Source organism: Pollachius pollachius (genome assembly GCF_949987615.1).
Source record: "Pollachius pollachius genome assembly, chromosome: 3".
NCBI lineage: Eukaryota > Metazoa > Chordata > Actinopteri > Gadiformes > Gadidae > Pollachius > Pollachius pollachius.
In genome coordinates, this window is record NC_136936.1 from 49,301,002 (window position 1) to 49,321,299 (window position 20,298).

General features: G+C 42.0%; 3 protein-coding genes across 3 annotated transcripts; all 3 read left to right on the plus strand.

Annotated features, from left to right (window-relative positions):
* Nucleotides 1-620: 620 nt before the first annotated feature.
* Nucleotides 621-2,485, plus strand: hoxd11a (homeobox D11a; the record flags this gene model as incomplete). The annotated part of the gene is made up of 2 exons (XM_079731478.1): nucleotides 621-1,391; nucleotides 2,253-2,485. Exons 1-2 carry the CDS (start codon nucleotides 791-793, stop codon nucleotides 2,483-2,485), a joined length of 834 nt encoding a protein of 277 aa, XP_079587604.1. The 5' UTR covers nucleotides 621-790.
* A 3,364-nt stretch (nucleotides 2,486-5,849) lies between these two features.
* On the plus strand, nucleotides 5,850-7,813 carry hoxd10a (homeobox D10a; the record flags this gene model as incomplete). Its single annotated transcript, XM_079731895.1, has 2 exons — nucleotides 5,850-6,723; nucleotides 7,539-7,813. 2 exons carry the CDS (start codon nucleotides 5,850-5,852, stop codon nucleotides 7,811-7,813), a joined length of 1,149 nt encoding a protein of 382 aa, XP_079588021.1.
* A 2,385-nt stretch (nucleotides 7,814-10,198) lies between these two features.
* Nucleotides 10,199-11,321, plus strand: hoxd9a (homeobox D9a; the record flags this gene model as incomplete). The annotated part of the gene is made up of 2 exons (XM_079733491.1): nucleotides 10,199-10,847; nucleotides 11,077-11,321. The coding sequence occupies 2 exons, from the start codon at nucleotides 10,199-10,201 to the stop codon at nucleotides 11,319-11,321; spliced, it is 894 nt and encodes a 297-aa protein (XP_079589617.1).
* Nucleotides 11,322-20,298: the final 8,977 nt, after the last annotated feature.

Below are 20,298 nucleotides of genomic sequence, written 5' to 3' on the forward strand. Positions count from 1 at the left end.
TTTTATTTGTGTGTGCGATTTTAAATAACATCCGTACGTCCTCAAATGGATTTTCTGGTAAAGCTTCGTGCTCGGTGTTGTTTTGGAAAATAACTATATTCTTGAGTCTTATTTCTCTACGTTGTAATCTAAATTCAACCCTTTAACATAGTTTCTATTAAATTTCCATTAAAATCCCATTGTTCCATCACTCCCATCTGTACACATACCTATAGGCACATGCAATACGTGTTTATAACAGATTACTAGCAGCCAATTCGGGTGGACGCGTCGTGGCCTTTTGGAGCTATTCGGCTCCAAGTTATAAGTCGAGGTCATTCTCAACGTGTCTAGTCTGTCACTGCAGCCCGAAGCGTCTGCTCCACCGCACACGGATTAATCCCTACGTGGTTTGGGTGCCATTTCATGATGAAGATTACGTTACCCTAAGCCCTCAATGATAAATTCCAGTGGTGCTTCACACATTTCCCTTCCTCGAGCCATAGGACAAGGAGGCAGAGAGGAGTAGCCCTACACACACCACCACGACCAATGGACTCTCGTGCATGCGCCCACATGAGTTTCCGAGGACAGTTTTTAATGAGTGATATTGATATATGGTAAATTCCTTGGCTGGATCACATGACACAATTACCTCCAGAATCGATGAAGATGAATTGCAGGTCTGCCTGCGTTTCCGATTTTTTCGCCTTCTCGACTTTGCGCCACACGCCTATGGTGCAATATATGGACAAAGTTTAACACAGTCAAGCTGCCAATTCCTCTCACTGTTGCAAAGGGAAAGGGAGAGATGACGGACTACGATGATCGCAACAACTGCGCTCCAAACATGTATTTACCAAACTGTACCTATTACGTTACGGCGCCTGATTTTTCATCAGTTACTTCCTTCTTACCGCAGACTACTACGTGTCAAATAAATTTCCCGTATTCTCCAAACATAGCCCAAGTCCAACCAGTTCGCGAAGTCGCTTTCAGGGATTATGGACTGGACCACCCGAGCAAATGGCACTACAGGAGCAACTACGCGTCTTATTACTCCACGGAGGAGATCATGCAACGGGATTTAATTCAGTCTTCTGGCCGGGCGGACATGCTGTTTAAAAACGACTCCTACGGTCACCACATTGGGTCGAACTCGACGTGCAGTTTCCTCGCTAACGTCGGCCGGAACGGGGTCCTTCCGCAGGGGTTCGACCAGTTTTTTGAGACCCTCAACTCGGAGAGGACCAACGCGGAGCACACAGCACAAAAGACAGACTCGCCTGTGCCCGTGGAGGCGACAGATAATGGGGAGACAATAAACAAAGCAGAACAATCCAAATCGGAGTCGACGGAGAACCTCAATGAAGACTCATCCGTGGACTCCGGTGACAAGACCAGCGAACAGAGTAAGTATGGGCTTTTGTAGACAATGGACGAGTATGTAAACTCTGTCCACCAGCATGTCGGTCGAGTTTTATGTGTGGCTTTATAAGCATGCAAACCTTTTTATATCCCTATAAGATTTACTTTATGGTCGCCAAGGTATTTACAACGGGAAAACGTTGGCGAACGCTATTCCTTGCTCGCTGCTTTGTTAATCATAACGGCAGTGTGCGTATTTGTTTAAATGGTCATGCATAGCCTGTGATTCCAATGCAATTCGCTGATTCTTGAGGTATCGGTTTCCAAGGACTTAGAGGGAAGAAGAAAAAAATGCCTCACGGTTTAATGTCGACTTCTATATAGCCCTATGAAACTCTATCGCCTTTGTATATAGACCTATAGAGCACATTCAGCAATATAAAAACAATAGCCCACACTCCACATAAAAGCCAGGCCATGTGAAATAGAATTGTGCCCAATTTAAATACGAATTCTGAGTAGGACTGTGTGTGTGTGTTTGTGTGTGTGTGTGTATGTGTGTGTGTGTGTGTGTGTGTGTGTGTGTGTGTGTGTGTGTGTGTTGTGTGTGTGTGTGTGTGTGTGTGTGTGTGTGTGTGTGTGTGTGTGTGTGTGTGTGCGTGGGCGCCTGCGTAAAGGAGCATGCGTTTCGAGAGCGGGAGAGATAAAAAGGGCTGCATGTGTGTGCGTATATGCGTGTGGTGTGCGCGCGCTCTAGTTCACCACACGTGCACGCCTGTTGAGTCCGACCATGAGAGGAGGCTTTTGTGCTGAATGTCAAAGGGAACACATTTGGCACTTTTTTATTCAACTGTCCCGATTGCCTGGATTCTCATCTCCTGTTGTTTTTATTTGTTTCTCTTCAGGTTCCACCAAGTCGCGGAAGAAGAGATGCCCTTACTCCAAGTATCAGATCCGAGAACTTGAACGAGAATTCTTTTTCAACGTGTACATAAACAAAGAGAAGCGTCTACAGTTGTCCAGAATGCTGAATCTATCAGACCGCCAGGTGAAGATCTGGTTCCAGAACAGAAGGATGAAAGAGAAAAAACTCAACCGCGATCGCCTACAGTATTTCACAGGGAACCCCTTGTTTTGATGGACAAACGGAGCGGATCAGAAGCCCTCGGTCAAAGACACAGGGGGACAGACGCCTCGGTTGGTGGAGAGATCAAACCAAACATTTAAAACCTGTCCATACCCATAGCATCTTTTTGGGGGGGAAATTGTTCGCTTACAATGAAAGAACACGATTCTAGACACATGGATGAATTGAGGATATTTTTGGTGTTTGTATAATCAACGTGTAACCTTTTACAAGTCTGGTATATCAGGACACATTTATTCAGTGAATTTATTTATACGAAAAAGCCCACTTGTGTATGCATTTTAAATATGCATGTTGTGTATTGTGGTGTGTGAAATAAAACATGTATTATTTAAGGCCCTATACACCTCTGTTACCAGGAGAATAATTGTAGAACCAAAGGCAAAAGGTACATATTCCGGGTTGTGTGAGGCCTGCTCGGGTTTGCTGTAGGCGGCGGCTATATGGCCCTTTTATTTCTTGCACTGGATTGTTTGCTAAACCTTGAACCGTCTAGACAGTACAATAAAGACAGCTGTAAATGCCTAAATAAGGGGCAATCGCCTCAGCCATAAGAATTCAAGAGGACCGATTCTTTCCTGTTAAGAAAGAGTTTAACTGCACACGTTTCTCTAAAGCGTCTGGAAGCTCGGACCTTCACTTCTCCTCACCCCACAACACATAGCCTAAAGTCGAAAGTCTCAAAAGCCCTTTTTAAAACAGTTTTGTTGTCAACTCCGCTCTCGGCCTAATCGACAAGGACAAAGGCAAGTGTTGCAGCAGCAGTAATGATAATGACTACGTCCCAGCCCAAAGCCATGCTACATTATCTGGTCTTACAGGAGTTCTGTGCGTCGTCAGGTTGAATCAATGCAATGCATAGAATTAATTGCACTATTCTTTGCCCGTAATGTATATAGATATGCAACACATTTTGGGCCTAAAAAACACAGCAACACGTGGCATGTTTAGGCCAAGATGTGTGTGTATGTGTGTGTGTGTGCGCGTGTGTGTGTGTGTGTGTGTGTGTGTTTGTGTGTGTGTGTGTGTGTGTGTGTGTGTGTGTGTGTGTGTGTGGCGGCGAGGTGACAGACTTTCTTGGAGTGTATTTGCGGTCAAGGAAAAGTGATCATCGCCGATCATTTAAGGGATCACTCTCCTACAACACAAGACTCAATACAATAATCGGCAGATAAATGTGAATCCTTGCTCGTGAATGCCGTCCTACGTTGTGTCGTCACTTCCTGTTCTCGCCACACGAGGGCAGAGTTGTGGCTGCAGATCAGATCAGAGAGCCGATGTTACATTTGATACCTTGGCTGTTATTTCTTGTGCAAGCACAGTGATGTGGATACATAGATAACACAGATAAGGGTGCAACTGTCAACATCTATAAATATAAACCGTTATGTAAAGGCCTCGATATATTATTTGTATTTTTTCCTAGTTTGAACTGCGGTCTGTTTGAATAATAATAATAATAACTCTCTTCCTTATCCTGACCAGCAATTTATTTACATTTTTACCAAGTTGGAGTCGGCAATTAACCCGATTCCGTTGTTCCCAATTCTAGTAATGTACGTTTTATATTATCTATATATCATAATGAAGATGCTATTGATAATGTATTCTGTATAGGCCCATGGTATCGGCCGGCACAATGCGTCCAACTGAAAAGGTTGCTGTACATTATTATTATTATTAGCTAAATCACATGAATAAAGACCATTGATGGCCACGTTCTTAACATTCAGAAGCCTCATTCCAAGCCCTGAAAATTAATATAACCATTACCTTGTGCACTGAGCGAAGACTATCAACAAATTTTCTCAAAATCCTTTAAGAAAAAGTTCTTTAAAGAAACAGCAAGTTGTAGAAAATGCATGAAACATGTTAATAATGTCATAAAATAATAACCGCAATACAATGTGAAGCAAATACTGTAAAAGTACTGTAAATACTGTAAAAGATAATAAGACAATAATTGCTATAGTTGAATCTATGTCCCCTTAAAATAGTTTCAGTTTATTATTGTTATTTTGTTATTTAGATTATATCTCAACCAGAATGTGAATTGGTTTGTAGGTCAAAGCGTATTTGAAACCTGATCGGTACTACTTATAATAGACAATAGCATCAGTATTACATTGGTATTCTTAATGTATCCTTAATCGCAGCTCTTTTCTCTAAAACGCCTAACATATATATTAGTTATTCGTTCATTTAAATGTGTTAGGGAATCCCACGCATTAGTCTTTCTTACAGGCACGACGGAGGACTGAGGAAGCAGATTGATTGAAATGTAGAACAGTTGACGTTCATGTTTAGTCATTTTGAAGACGCTTTTATTGTAAATAAGGCTTAGAACAATCAAAACATAAAAACACCTTGCAGCCACTATAAAATGTTTGCACTGCAAAAACGAATGGAAGAAATCACTAACAATTAGTTTGAAAAGAAGTTGCCGGCCTAAACAATTCATCTTCAATTCTTTATTAAATGCTGCACATCCATAGCTTCAAAAAACAAAATACTATCACTCAAAATAAAATAAAAATACAATAATAATAGGCTGACTTCAACGCATCATTAAAAAATCAGTGACCATTTAATTGAAAGACACAGGCATATTTAAAAACACAGATATTCATCAATGCATGTTCACAGAGATGAGAGATTACGCATTTGAGAGATTACGCACTTCAAATTAAGTAATTGTTCGTTTGCTAGCCATCTCAAGAAGCAGGTAGGCCAATTCATAGCCTACACATTACAGACATCCTTAACGAGCATAAAACTGGTGCAATCAGTCCATCTTCCATGCCTGAACAAAGGCACAACTTTTATTCTTTAACCAGCCTTAGGCAAATGATAAATATAGAAAATGTTTAATTGGTGTAGGTTCAAGTCAGTCGTGCAGCACAAACGAGTGCCGTTATGTATTTGTTGAATTATTCAGCCCATGTATTTGAACTTTATATGATATCGATACAGCCAATTAGCCGCGTGCATTATATTTCCTACAAAATAATTCAAGAGCGATGCGGATTTGTGTTGATCGCTGCAGCTGTCGCCTCTGCGCCAAACAGGCCAACAGTGCATCTGCACATTCTAAACAACTCCAGTGCACAAATTCATTTTATTTCCCCGAAATGGTGCATATATAATCAACGTCAACTTGTTTAAACAGCTTATTTTCCGTGCAGGCTATTTATTTATTTATCGAGCGACCGACTGCTGCTCTACAGCACGGCATGTGCGTTTGGAGGCAACCCTTTGTAAGTCGTTGGAACCAATTTCAAGTCCGTGTTCTAGGTGTCGCTGTTGACCACGTATCGGAGCTGCGAGTCGATGCGTCTGTGGTGGGAGAGCAGGCATGCGTCTCAAGGCCATTTTCAAATCTCATTGGTGGGCTCGTCATGTGGTAGAGAGTCATCCCGAGTCGCGCGGAGATTGTTTTTCTAGATATGTCAGTTTACCACGGACATCTCCCTCCTCTATAGACTGCTCATTCAAAATGTCTTTTTCCAGCAGCTCTCCTGCGGCAAACCCCTTTCTGGTGGACTCGTTAATCGGAGCTTGCCGGACGGATAGCTTTTATTCAAACAGCGGGGTGTACATGTCTTCTGGTGCAGACATGGGAACTTACGGAATGCAAACCTGTGGACTTCTGCCGTCTTTCGGCAAGAGAGCGGAGGTGAACCACCAAAACATGGGGATGAACGTCCACTCGTACATACCTCAGCTAGATAACTGGCCTGACCCGAACCGATCCTGTCGGCTTGAGCCAAACCTCGGTCAGATATCAACTGTTACGTTCCCACAGAGCATCAAAGAGGAGAGCAACTGCTGCATGTACTCTGACAAGAGAGCCAAAGTCAGCTCCTCGGATGTCCCGACATACTCCAACCTCCTCCCCGAGTCGTGTCCAGTGGACGGTCCAGAGATACCGGTCCCAGGCTATTTCCGGTTGAGCCAAACTTACGCGAGCGCAAAGCACCAGCCGGATTACTGTCACGAAACGCCAAGTCCGAACACGACGTTGATGCAACTCAATCAGGTGGCAGCTCCCAAGTCGCGTTCCTCCGTATACGACGAGGCGGACAACAAGACGGGGGGACGGTCGCCCCAGACCCGCGACGCCCCCAGAACCCCGGTCCCCGCGGAGAGCCCGGACGCTGAGTCCTGCGCGGAGGAGAAGAAGGAGTCCTCTGTGTCCAGCCCCATGGTATCACAGAAGGAAACGAAAGGTGGGTAGACTACAATAAAAGCTTTGATTGCGTGCTGGTGTAAGACGAACGCTTCGGCATCATAAAAGCCGGTATAAAACACAAACAACCCTTAAGTCGTAATGTTTAATGAGAGCCTTCCTCGAGCTGCCTGGACATGCATGCTCTTCCCATGGAGCAGGCGGCACGCGGGTGGTGGCTAGATGGGTTTACATTCGTTAGCCTCTCGGTCTTATTGGACTTAAACATCCTGATTGTGGATGTGGTGATGTTGTGCAATTTTTTTTAAAAGTCTAATTTAATGTTGTATTTAAACTCACGTTTGGATTTCAATGGGACTGGGATTAATTAATTAACTGACTTGAGTTTATGCCGCAATGGTGCTCCCAATGTTTGAATTAAAAATAAAACTGATGTCTTTCTGAAGTGTTTTTTTTATTGCTGTCTTAAATGTTATGTAACGAATTTATGGGCTGATGCTGAGACTTTAAAAAGTTTCAAAATGTATTCAGCTTATTAAATATAGCCAAGAAAAAGTGTTATTCAAGCGCTCAGATGCACCATAGTAACAGTATTGTGTGTTATTGTGGCAGGATATTCCCTTTACATTCACTAATTAGCTCATTTATAATTGATGCTGCTACACGTATTGACTTGACCACTGGTTCCGTTTTTTCATCAGTAGTGTCCTAATTAATTTTGGACACGCTACACTACACTCTGCATTATTTATTCTGCCATCAATGAGGAGCACAAAATAATCCCAGTAAAATGTGTTTGATTAGCTGGATGTGAAATTGAAATGCACGTTTTTTATTAATTTATTTATCTTTCAGAGTTCAACAACGATGCACCAACGAGCAACTGGCTGACCGCGAAGAGCGGCAGGAAGAAGAGGTGTCCCTATACCAAACACCAGACTTTGGAACTGGAGAAGGAGTTCCTCTTCAACATGTACCTGACGAGAGAGCGCCGCCTAGAGATCAGCAAGTGCGTGAACCTGAGTGACAGACAGGTCAAGATCTGGTTCCAGAACCGCAGGATGAAACTCAAGAAGATGAGCCGGGAAAACCGCATCCGAGAACTCACCTCCAACCTCACCTTTTCGTGAGCTACTCCAGCGAGTTCCTCTGAGCGTTTCAGCGTCTTTGTCACCTCCTGTCCACACGATGTTAGTGCGTTAATGTCCTTGTATCATCCTTTTTTTTTTATGTGAACGAAACTGTGATTGTAGATCTATGGGTGTTTTTCGGTAAACATTTTGTTGCATCACTTATTATTGGTATATTTTATTACAGGGTAATTTTTATGTCTTAAATTATTGAGCTTACTTGTTTGGTTTTGTTTTCGTTCTCAGTAGACATGGCTCTTTTAATGTGAAGATGTCGCAGTATAGCGACCTGACTGGTATCAGACAACATTTCAGACACAAAAGCACATCTAGCCTCATGTAGCGCCCGGTTTGTTGTACACGCAAGCCAGTGGCTCCATTGCAGAAATGTTTCAAGTGGCGTAGTATATTCATTTGTGTTGCATGTTTGTGGCATGTATCCTGCAATAAACAGACTGTCCAAAAGGCATGAATTGATTCTGTTTGTTTTCCTTCTATAGATGTATGCATGTATTTGAGAGGTTGGCGTCCGTAGAAACCTTAAAATGACTCCATTACAAAGTAGGGGAACTTTCTAATAGAGTAAAGGCAAAGGCTACGTTACGCGCATCATATAAAAGTAAAATTAGTTTTTGAGCCCGTAGCTATCCCTTCTCAAGCCTTTTTTGAATTTCTTGTTCATTCAGACATGAAAATCCCTGCTGGCTGCAAACTACCTCCAAATGAAGTTCAGATTTAAGAAATGTCGTTATTATCTGGTTATTAGCACACGGTGACGAACTACAATAAAGATTTCTTAATTCAAGACGGATAAACCCCAATTCTGCTCGGGCCAAATTCAATAATCGTTGGACACTGGCATGTTTTTGTTGGTCAGACATACATAACACACCACACTCTGCTCAGCGGCCTTAATGCACCACACTGCCAATAAAACACCAAATAGGCCATAGAGCGGCTTCTATGTATCACATTGCACGTTATGATCAGATTCAGGCCTACAGCCCCTAAAACCTCCTCATATTCCGCATCCACGTCCTATACCGCGCTATAGGCGCTATGGCTACGGCGGGCCAATTCGTATAGCGGCATTTGTCTGAATAATTTCCTGATCACTGTTATTTAGCGCAAAAGTAAGACTGCATCCACTATTGTTTCACTGACGATGTATAGATTCATGTGTAGTAACATTCAGGCCTAAATTAGGGGAGATTAATAAAGTGTAGGCCTATGGAATAGGGATAAGACGTGTGATCGGTGTTCGGGCCTGTCTCTGATTGAGCAGGCCTACAATTTGTATTCCTGTCAAAGAAATCCAGTCCAAACACTCAAGAAGTACTTACATTATTTAATGTTTTCTGCACCAGACACACATACACAAACAGACGGCGGAATAGGAGCACGGTGTAACCACGCACGAAAGTTGGGCGACATCAGACGGTCACAGGCCTACAATTGTAACTTAAAGCACGTTATAATGTTCTATATGTTACATATGGCCTGTAACGTGGTGTAACAAACAGCATTGCTACACTAAATTTACACGACATTTACAACAAAACACGCCCACCCGGAGCCTCGTCTTCCTCCATCATGTTGCAAAATACTGTTTGGTCTTCTTTAAAGATCATACAACTCGGAGACAGAAAATAAAAAATAAAAATAAACCTGTCAGTGGGTCTTTAAAATTAAATAATCTACAATTTCTAAAATCTGACCTTTCAGACATCAATCCACGAATGGACTTTGTTTCTGCGACTCCTTTTTTATTAAGGGCGTGTAATCACACGCACCTCATAAAGAATATGGATACGTTAAGTAATTATGGCTCTCATCAGAAGACGCTAAGACGCGCCGTGATGCTGACCCGCTTAGTGCAAATATGAAATCCATAAAGGAATCATCCACTCGATAGGAATACACACACAAACACAGCACAGGCCTATAGGTAAACCTATATGGACGAAGATGGCGTCTGCTGCTATTTTACAGCATGTTATTACATTTATTTTACGAGGCGTCGTCGTCTATAAACCATTTTACTGGCGTTTTAGCCCGGCGCGTCCTGACCATCGCATATGAATCCATCCAGATCCGATATTACGCATCTTTCTTTACAGGTTGGGCTATAATATTGTAGCTTTCTGAGCTCAGCGGGGCTTTGTCTGCAGTCAGGCCCGAAGGCGACAACCAAAAACCGGAAAGTATCTTAAAATGTGGTTCCAGATGTTTAGAATAAGGCACATGAGTGGACACAGTCTGCCCATATATCGAAAAGCAGAGCTAAACATGGCGCTATTAGCGGGCTGATTTATTCGCTGTATTGGTAAATATGACCACGTGACACATGTAACCAATCCCAGAAGATGAGGCCAGCAAAATACTATGATTGTTCCGAGGGACGCTTCCCGTAACAGTGTAACCTTTTATATGAGTAAGAAGAGATCAAAAATGTCCACCAGTAGTACTCTTGGTAACTGTTATGTCGAGTCCATCATGGGCCACGACGCGGAGGACATGTACGGTGCGCGGTTTATCCAAGGTCCGCACACGGTGACCTCAAGGCCACCAGGTGCCGGCGACAACGGAGACTTCTCCTCCTGTAACTTCGCTCCCAAGTCGGCGGTGTTCCCCTCGTCCTGGTCCTCCGTCCACCCGCACTCCAGCGCTGCTCTGTCGGGGATCTACCACCCGTACGCGCACCACCAGCCCCACATCTCTGCCGCGGACAGCAGATACGTTCGGTCGTGGATAGACCCCCTCTCCAACCATGTGTCGTTTTCCGGGGGCTTCCACCACTCCTCCGCCGGGCGTCAGTACGCAGCCAAGCCCGAGAGCGTCCAGGCGAAGAGCAGCGAGTGCGGCGCTGCGCCGGGCTTCGAGTCCCGGGAGCCTCGTCCGGTCGCGGCGGTGGATTTCGCGTGTGGAGTATCCGAGAGAACCGACACGAAGACGCCGCCGAAGGAGGCTCACGTTGGAAGTGATCTTTCGAGCCACAGCGAGCCGAAAGAAGAGAAACAACAACTTGACCCAAGTAAGTAAACGAAAAAGCCCCGTTGATTTACAACCCTTACAACTGTACGAGCTGGGTGTGGATCCAAGCCGGAGCTTTTTACTAACCTATAAAAGTGTCGCGGCTCGGGAACCACTCCTGAACCATCGCGACTATATGGAATAGCGTTATACACATTTTCAAACTAATTTCAAAGGTTTACACCAGCACACCCACACTCTGTATCTCTCTATATCTCCCCCTTTCTCAGACAACCCGGCCGCTAACTGGATTCATGCTCGGTCCACCAGAAAGAAGCGCTGCCCATACACCAAGTATCAGACTCTAGAGCTGGAGAAGGAGTTCTTGTACAACATGTATCTGACCCGGGACCGGCGCTACGAGGTGGCCCGCATACTGAGCCTCACCGAGAGGCAGGTAAAGATCTGGTTCCAGAACCGGCGGATGAAGATGAAGAAAATGAACCGGGAGAGGAACAGCAAGGATCACTTGTGATTCAGTTTCTTCTCATGCGTTTTATGTTTGCGCGATCAGGTTATTTTATTTTTTGAGCGTCATAGATTTAGCCAATTTTGTAATTACATCGTCCGACTCAGGGTCTGGACTCAGGCCCTGCGGTGGGGACCTAGGCCCGGGGTCTGGACTCGGGCCCGGGTAGTCGATCCAGGCCCGTGGTGGGGACCAGGCCCGGGCCCGGGCTGTAGAACCAAGCCTGGGCTGTGTTCACGGGTCGACCGCCTAGTAGGCAGGCAGTGATCGGTGTATAAGACACAACAACGTCAACACATGCACCATTAAAGACGGTTTCCAGGTCGCCTGTGTCTTGATCCGGTGAACGGAGCCACGAGGCTCTTGATAATTAACTAATATTCTTATGTTGATTTTTTTGAAATTGCATTTAACAAAAAGCAAGTAAATACTTATTTTTCTTTTTGTTTCAAATGAGGTTGAGAGCAGTGTATCGAGTGTCGGTTTTCTAATCTGGGTTAGAATTTGTAAATTGCTGTAAAAATGTTAATTAAAGTGTAGCCTATAGTTGAAGGCCTTTCCGCTGAGGGGCTGTGCGACACGCCTGCGTCTTCTGTCCCTGTTTTTTTTTAAGTCGTTTTCTTAGACATGAGAACAATTAGACAACGTTTTTAAAATATGCTTAAATAAATGACTTTATGCTGTACATTTTAAGTGTATTTTTTCTCATTTACAAAGCAATTTGCAGGTTTAAAAACATAAATTCGTCCAAATGTTTGTTTTGATTTATTTATTACAGTATTTCTACCGGACCGCTCTAACACAGGTGGAGCTATACGTTATCAGACTTTTGTTATGCATTCAGCAACTAACCGCATTCTTTGACACAAAAATATGCTCGAAATTCGTAGGGTAAAAGCATTCTTCGTGCGTCTATGTGCATTATAGGGCCAGGATGTACGTTCAGCCTTTAGGTTCAAAAAGTGGACTTGATTTGAAACACATAGTAACGAGTAATAAAGTGTTTACGATTGAGAGAGGTGTGCGGGGATTTAACAATTTATTGTTCAACTTGTACGAATTACCTTAAAGCCGGAGGAAGCTTGGGATAATAAAGCTATAGAAAGGGCTAGACGTCTGGGCTAAATCAGTTTATGGTCCAGGCCAGTAATTACAACCGTCCTTTGAAACTCTCTTTCCTGTGTGTTTGCGTCTCTTGCTGACAAACAGAAATTGAGACACTTTTCTATAGGGTGTCTGGGTCGATGAATTGTCCTTGTGACAAAGAGGAAATCACTTCCACTGTTGGTCACGTTTATTCATCAAATGCATTCTGGTCGATGGGGGAAAACTTCACTTTGACGGTCGACTGCCTCCTTTTCGTTTTGCTCATTTTTTGACTGAAAAGTGACAATTACAAACCACAGCGAAAACTCTTCTGCACAGTCTCTGCAGACTTAATGGTTTATCCCAGTTAATATATTAGAAGGTAACAAGCTGTGTTTTTATTTTCTTTAATATATGCTTAATTAATAACTGTAGCTCATAATTATTGATTTCTCAGTGCTATTTTAAAAAAACAAACAAATAGATCAATTGCCGGCTAGGTTATATATGCCTACAGATAATTATATCAATTTACTCAATTCATAATATACATATTTATGCGGTGATGTGAGCGCTAGGGGGCGACGTTGCTCCTTTGCAGTGACAGTGCACCAGGGAACACTTTTAGGTGCACAAGTCATTAAATAGCGCCTATACATGAAGAATAAGGGTGGACAAATAAATAAAGCTTAACCATATCCCAACCGTTAAGAAGAGCAGGTCAAAACAAACTTAAGAAGGTCTGAAACGTTTTAGTTCAAGAGCATCGACGATCTAATTTATACACAAAAAAAGCCTGTATTATTTGGAGCCTGGATACATACTGAAAACCACCAGAGAAACAGCCTTAACGACGAACCCTAAATGATGTTGGTGCCATTTTACGCGAAAAAGGGGAACATGAGACCAATGTCTAGACACAAAGTCCTTACTTCGCATTTAAATGCGGTCGTAGTAAGCATAACTGTTTGTATTTTATAAAAGGCCAATTTGCATTACAGGAGCCTAACAATGTTGACAATTTTTAATACCATGCCGCACCAAGACTCTAGGTTGTGATATGGATATGCTGCAATTATATGGTTTTTCAACACAAATACAATTGCGCTCTTTGCATATGAAGTGATCAAAACAATACAAATACCGCATCTATACGTTTGAAAATAGAAATGAGGTTCCCCATGTTTTAAAGGAAACGAAGCAGGCCTAGCTGGCCCTCTGCCGCCAGAAGGGGCGCTGTGTTACGACCCGAGATTCGGCATACTAATAAACAAACAAATAACCTTTGTGATTGACATGGGGCTATTTTGTCATTATTGCACTCACGAGGGGATTCTCTATATGTTAATGGTCGCGGCCTTTATGGTGTGATGTTTTGCATATAGGCCACAAAGTCTATAGCGCTCTTGTTACGTCCTTCAACTCAAAATGCAAACAGGAGAATAGGCCTATAAATACAGCTCTACGTCGGACTTTATACGTGAGTGGAAGATTATATTATTGATTCTTTACAGGCAGGCTGGACTTGTTAAATGTCCGTTCTCCCTGCGTCTTCAGTGCGTCTCCTGTTGGTGTTTGTGTGGTGGCATCGCTTCATGGACTGCTGGCGTGTACACGTTTAGAAGAGATGAGGCATTTATGTACCTTGTCCAGACCGCGTGACGCGGAGACCGCAAACACACACCGTTCAAACGCAAACCTTCCAAAGGGACCGGGGAGGATCTCAATTTAGACTTCACCAGGTGATCCGGGATCCAACAGCGGTGCCAGCAAAAATAAGATCAAAATCTGCACTCAGAATTGTTATTATATTATTATATGGTCATATGGTTTTATTCTAGTCAATTTGCACATACGAGGAAAGAGAGTTTGGCGAGGTTGGTGCGTAAAATAGCCTACATAAAACCACACGACATGAGCACAAATATTAACCAGAACCAGAAAAACAAAAATCAACAACATGTATACACAGAGTAGGCTAATTAAGAACTATCATAATAATTGATTGGTCTACTCATGTGTACACTCACACACACACACACACACACACACACACACACACACACACACACACACACACACACACACACACACACACACACACACGCGAATATAATTTGCCCCCCCTTTATAATACATGTTTGTAGGACTATATTGTCCATACACATTATTATTCAGGGAGTGGTGGAGCAAAACACACACACACACACGCACACACACACACACACACACACACACACACACACACACACACACACATTAAAATATACACACACTGAGTGCCTTGTTTTTAAATTATATTATTGCGGAAATTGCTTAAAAAATATGACGAGATTTTATTATTGATTGGCTGGATATTTTATTATTATTATTGACTAATTGTGTTATCGTGAGTCTTCATCTATATTTTGTTTGAATTTCCTGGCATTTATTTATTACATAGACAATTAGAACTATCATACATTGGGCCTGTAAAGCAATTGAATGGTACGGAACCACAATTGAACTTCAAATTAAATAACACATGTATGACTCAAAAAGAGCCCCATTTTAAAAAACTAAAAACATCAGCATTAAATATGGACCTTTGAACGACTGAAAATTGGAACGAAGACGATCAAATAAATCGAGGAAGTTTAGGAATACATTCAAGGATTTTATCTTCTCTCTTAGTTGCGAGTCGTTTGGGGACTTTTGGAAATGTTGCAAATACTTTTCAAAGGTTAAACTGAGTCTACAGTTTAAAATAGGATCACAGCCCAAAGACATGTTGTTTTTAGCTCAACCCATAATCGAAGCCGAACAAACCATGTTGATATTAGATATCTGTGTTAAAAAGGCAATTTAATGCTTGCTGCTGTACAACAAAGCGAAGCTAACATGCTAACATTCGTTCGGCTCCGTTTACATGAATGTGATATCTGTACCAAACCCCTACGCGCGCGCACACACACACACACACACGCGCGCGCGCGCACACACACACTTTTTATGTTTGTTTATTAATTAAAACAATTGTTTTACAAATTATATTACAACTACACAACAACTACAATATATAACATGCTTATAAGATTTTGTGGATTTTGTGGATTTTAAGCGGATGTATTTTGAAATAAAAATACAATTAGCCTCAGCAACAATTAAGCTCAAGCCTCAGTATCACCTCCGTACAGACGCTACTCTGCACCATCAAAGGGAGCGGTCAACATGGGCCGGGAGCGCCGGCTTTGGTCTGCACTTCATTTCCGCTGTCGACCGCTCGTCGGTACCGCCCGTCCTCCGCCGTACGGACGCAAACAACTGGAGACGGGAAGACGGAGGCTGGTTCACGACATGCTTTACACATTACTGATTCTGTGTGCAAATACGCTTCAGCCGAGGCCGAATGGCTCCATGAATAGCAATAGGAACTTCATTTAGGATTATTTCAATAGCCTGACCTCTACACTCAAATGGAACTAGTATCAATCAATACTTATATGCTATTAAAAATATATCTATGAATGAGGGATTGCATATGATTGTTAGTGTTAGTCTGCTAATAGTCTTATAGGACAGGCCTGTGATAATAATATAAATAGACTATCTTAAAATATCAATGTTATCTGAACAGCTTTATTCTATATTTGCAGATTTTTGGAAATATTTTTGGAAATATTTGAATGCAGTAGCTTATAGCCTATAATTCATACAAATAACATTAGCCTACCCTGGGCACTTCTTGTGATTCAAGATGATGCTAAAATGCACTGCTTTTGACAGACAAAATGAAGGCCTATGGGTTTCCTTCAATCCTTTAAATATGTCCACTGAGAACGGAAATAATACATTGAGTCGACTATATAACACAACAACCTCAAAGTAGCAGGACCACCGTTTACTGGAGGAACACTTTTAACCGTGGGAATGGGAATTTCAATAACCCATCAGCATATAATAATAATAATAATAATAATAATATAATAATAATAATAATAATAATAATAATAATAATAATAATAATAATAATAATAATAAAAGGGAATGGTGTTTTCAGGTGGCCAGGAGGTTGAATATGTGCTTTAGTTGTTAAGATCTACTGCTCGACGCAACTACGCAAACTGGTTTATAAAAACGTGTGGACCTCATAAGGTATGGCGCAGATTTTACATTATTCATATTTCCAAGTATTTGAGTAACATAACCAAGTAACCTAAAAAATGTTGGATTATGTTTTTACTATTTATACAAGGAAAAACAAGATCTTCCCAAGGAAAAAAATAACTATTTTGAAATAACTTACAAGAATTCCTTTAAGGATTCCTAACAAAAGAAAAGATTTCCTTGCTTCTCGCATTCAAGGGAACACAGAAGAGCATCTGCTATTATGTGCAAAGATGGAGAGGATTGCTGCCGTCCAAATGCCTTTTTGTAAGACGACAATTTACAACTTGGCAATAAACCTTTTTTATGTGCGTCTATCGACTGTCATTGGATGCCACTGGTCATGTGTGAGAGGCGAACGGTTTCATGGCCCTTTTCCTGATTTCCCATGCGATTTTCCCCACCGCATTCTTTCTCTATGGCGTCCAAACCAATAGTCGATGTCCTTGTCTGCAGTCCTTAAAAAAAACCCTGTCATTCGTTGGGTGGAAGTAGCAAGCAGCCCAAACCTTCGACACCGCAGTGGTCATCGGTTCGTTTCCCCGCCGGAGGAGGAAGATTTCGACCTGACCTCGGCAATGAAAGGCGCAGAGACTTCACACAGCTCCATCCGAGAGCCGAGGAGCACGAATATGGATTACCCACCGTCTCTGGGTAAGCATTTTGTGTCCTACTTTTCCATCTAGGCTGCGGTTCCGAGGAGAGAGAGTTCGTTAACCAGTGTGTGTCTCGTCTCTGTAAATTGTCTCCTCTAACATCCTAGGATTGGTTTATGGCGAAATGTCTGTTTACAATGTATTAATAAATCATTAAGCTTTTAGAGTTCAATTTTTTTAGAGTTCAATTCGTTCAAATGTCTAGAAATGAAGTCGACTAAATTATGCTACATTCATATACATTAATGTCATATGAATGCGATTTGACATAGCCTAATATAATCAGCTCTGTTCAGAAGTGCTCTTCTAGAATGCTGTAATGTAAGATGTGGTTTAAGGTTTATTACAGTCTATAATCCAAGTTTATTCAGGCAATGTGGTCACTGAGGTCTAGGAGGTGCAAAACCAATCCCATAATATGTCATTAACTTTCCCCTGGCTTTCCCGGTGACATCACTGAGATAATGGCCTTCCGGTGGGCTAAATTATCTATCTATATAGGAAACACCGCAACAATAGCCTATTCTGCACGCTATTTCCCAAATGAAGTTGCTGTAGTGTAGTCTAACCCCGGTTTGGACAGTTGTTTTCGGGCCAGGACACTTGGATGGGGAACAGACCAGACAAAGCCAGTATTTCACTGCAGTCTGACAGGCAGCTGCGAAAGAATTTACAACCCTACTGCAATGCGGCAAAATGGAGCCGGGGGAAGTGCAGACGTATAAAGGAGAGGGAAACTGAACAGTAAAGCAGATACACAGTGGGCATCCCGGTTAATCTTATGTTTAGTTATTGATAAATGAATATAAGAACGTGTGGCCAATACATATTTTAATTCCCTTTTAGGCTGTAATATAATTCCACGGTCGTGTCCTTTGTCCAATTGGCTTTGTTTCCATGGGGAAGTCTAGTGATCACAGCTTACCTGTGTTCGGTCAGGCCTACCTATCGTTAGTGTCATCAAGTTTGAATTTATATTTTACAACAATTAATCTCATACTATTTAGGCTACTGTATATAAAAAACGATCTTTCAGTTTTTTTCGTTTTGCCTCAAGACTAACGAACGGTATATTATAAGTATTACTATTATCATTATGACTAATATCATGAGTCACTTGGTGATCCATTGAACTGCCTTTGATCGATTTTATTTGAATTTTCTTTGAGCAACAAGTTCGGCCTATTTCTCGGCCTTCCAACCAGAGCCTGTAAAGAGGGGGACTGAAGGGCAGGGCCGCCAGCGGGCCAGCAGGAGGCACTGTTGCCCAACACTCAGTGCAGCTCCTTTCTCCTTTTAATGCTATTTAACTTGTCGGTTATGTTGTGATGTGATTGACTGGCTCCAACAACTCATTGGTGGTTATATACGTGTTGATATGATTACATAAGCCCAAATGGGTCTGATTCTATTTTTAAAGTGGATGGCGGCATATGATTACAATAGCTTTTTAACGTGAAAACGCGTCTAATTTGCATAGAAAATGTTTTCGAAAGAGTGCAAAAGTAGACTGATGGGATATAAGGCTGAGGTGCCTTCAACTGGTGCAAAATTAACAAAATATTAGGATATTTTAGTCATACAAAAAACAATTTAATGCTTTCCTTTGAGAGTTAGGCCAAATTTTGTATACAGCCTTACATGGCACTTATAATAATCCAAATAACATCACACATTTAGTAATAAACTCACACGATTAACTCACACTATGATTATATAACTTGAATGAAAGGGGGATTTATCTGAAAGAAAAAATACTTAACGAGAAAGCTGATGAGAGGATGTTGGGGTACATCACACCTGTAAATCACACACAAAGAAACACACCACAGACAAAGAAACACACACACACACACACACACACTCACAGATACACAAACAAAAACACACATAGACACACGCGCACATAAACACAATTTGCTCCCTCTTTATACTTGTTTGTAGGACTATATTGTCAAACACATTATTAGCAAGTGAGTGAGAGGGGAAGCATGAGTACTGAACATAAACATTAAGTTAATGATAGATTAATGCAAACAAATGACTTCAAGCTGGATCAAACCCCTAAGAACATCCTTGAACAATTAAGACGACGAAAAGGGTTAGACCAAATAAACACAATTAATTAATTTTATTATCAACTAAGTCTAATAAATGAAATCAAAAACGTGTACAATTTCCCAAAAGGACTGCAGCAGGCTATCGTACGAACTATTTCAGGAGGAATTCGGCCAAACTCAAAAGCCTTCTGTTGCTATTCTGCACGTCGGTTGCTCGCAGTGACATCAGTGTAGGCCTAATCGCTGTTATTCAATAACTGCAACTTTGAGGATTATTTATGGCCCAGAGGCGCGCTGTGAATGGCTGTAGGCGAACACGTGACGCCATTAAACTTTGTTTTATGGCCTCGGACTTGACAAGCCAAAATATAATTCTGGATGTGTATTAGTAAAGCCGTCCAGATGGTCGAGAATGGAGCATTGGACTCGTGTGGAGCTACCAAACGGATTTTAGCACAACATGGACGCGTTTGTCCACAAATATCCACACGCACGTCGTGGTAAGTTCTGCTCCGGGACTTGTGTCACGGTGTCACGCGTTAGTGATGTCATCAGCATCGTGTTATCTTAGTGCAGTGGGTCGGGGAAACGAGGACCCGTTTAGTGGACAGAAAGCGAGCCCTTAACGGGTCCTGATTAAATGTTTTTATTGGACACTATTTATTTATATTTCGGTGATAAAGTCGTGTCCTTATCCCTGAAAGGTTTACAGCATCTGATCAGTCGAGCTGCTGTGCTGAAGCAGGCCTGTAGGCAGGCCTCTCATCGGATCATATTTCAGTGGAGGGGATCGAATCAATGATATTTCACACCACTAGTAGCCTGGAGTTGTGTAGTCCTGTACAGTGTCATAAAACAACGTTGAATTGTTTATAATCGTAATTGAAGGCTGCCCGTTTAGAGAGGCAGTTTATGTTGTAGTTTATATTGTAGGCCTGGTTAAAAATATAGAATGATCCAAACTAAGCCAACCTTCAGGTATGTTTCCAACGGATGGAGAATATTTATTATTCGAAAATGTATATCGTATCTATA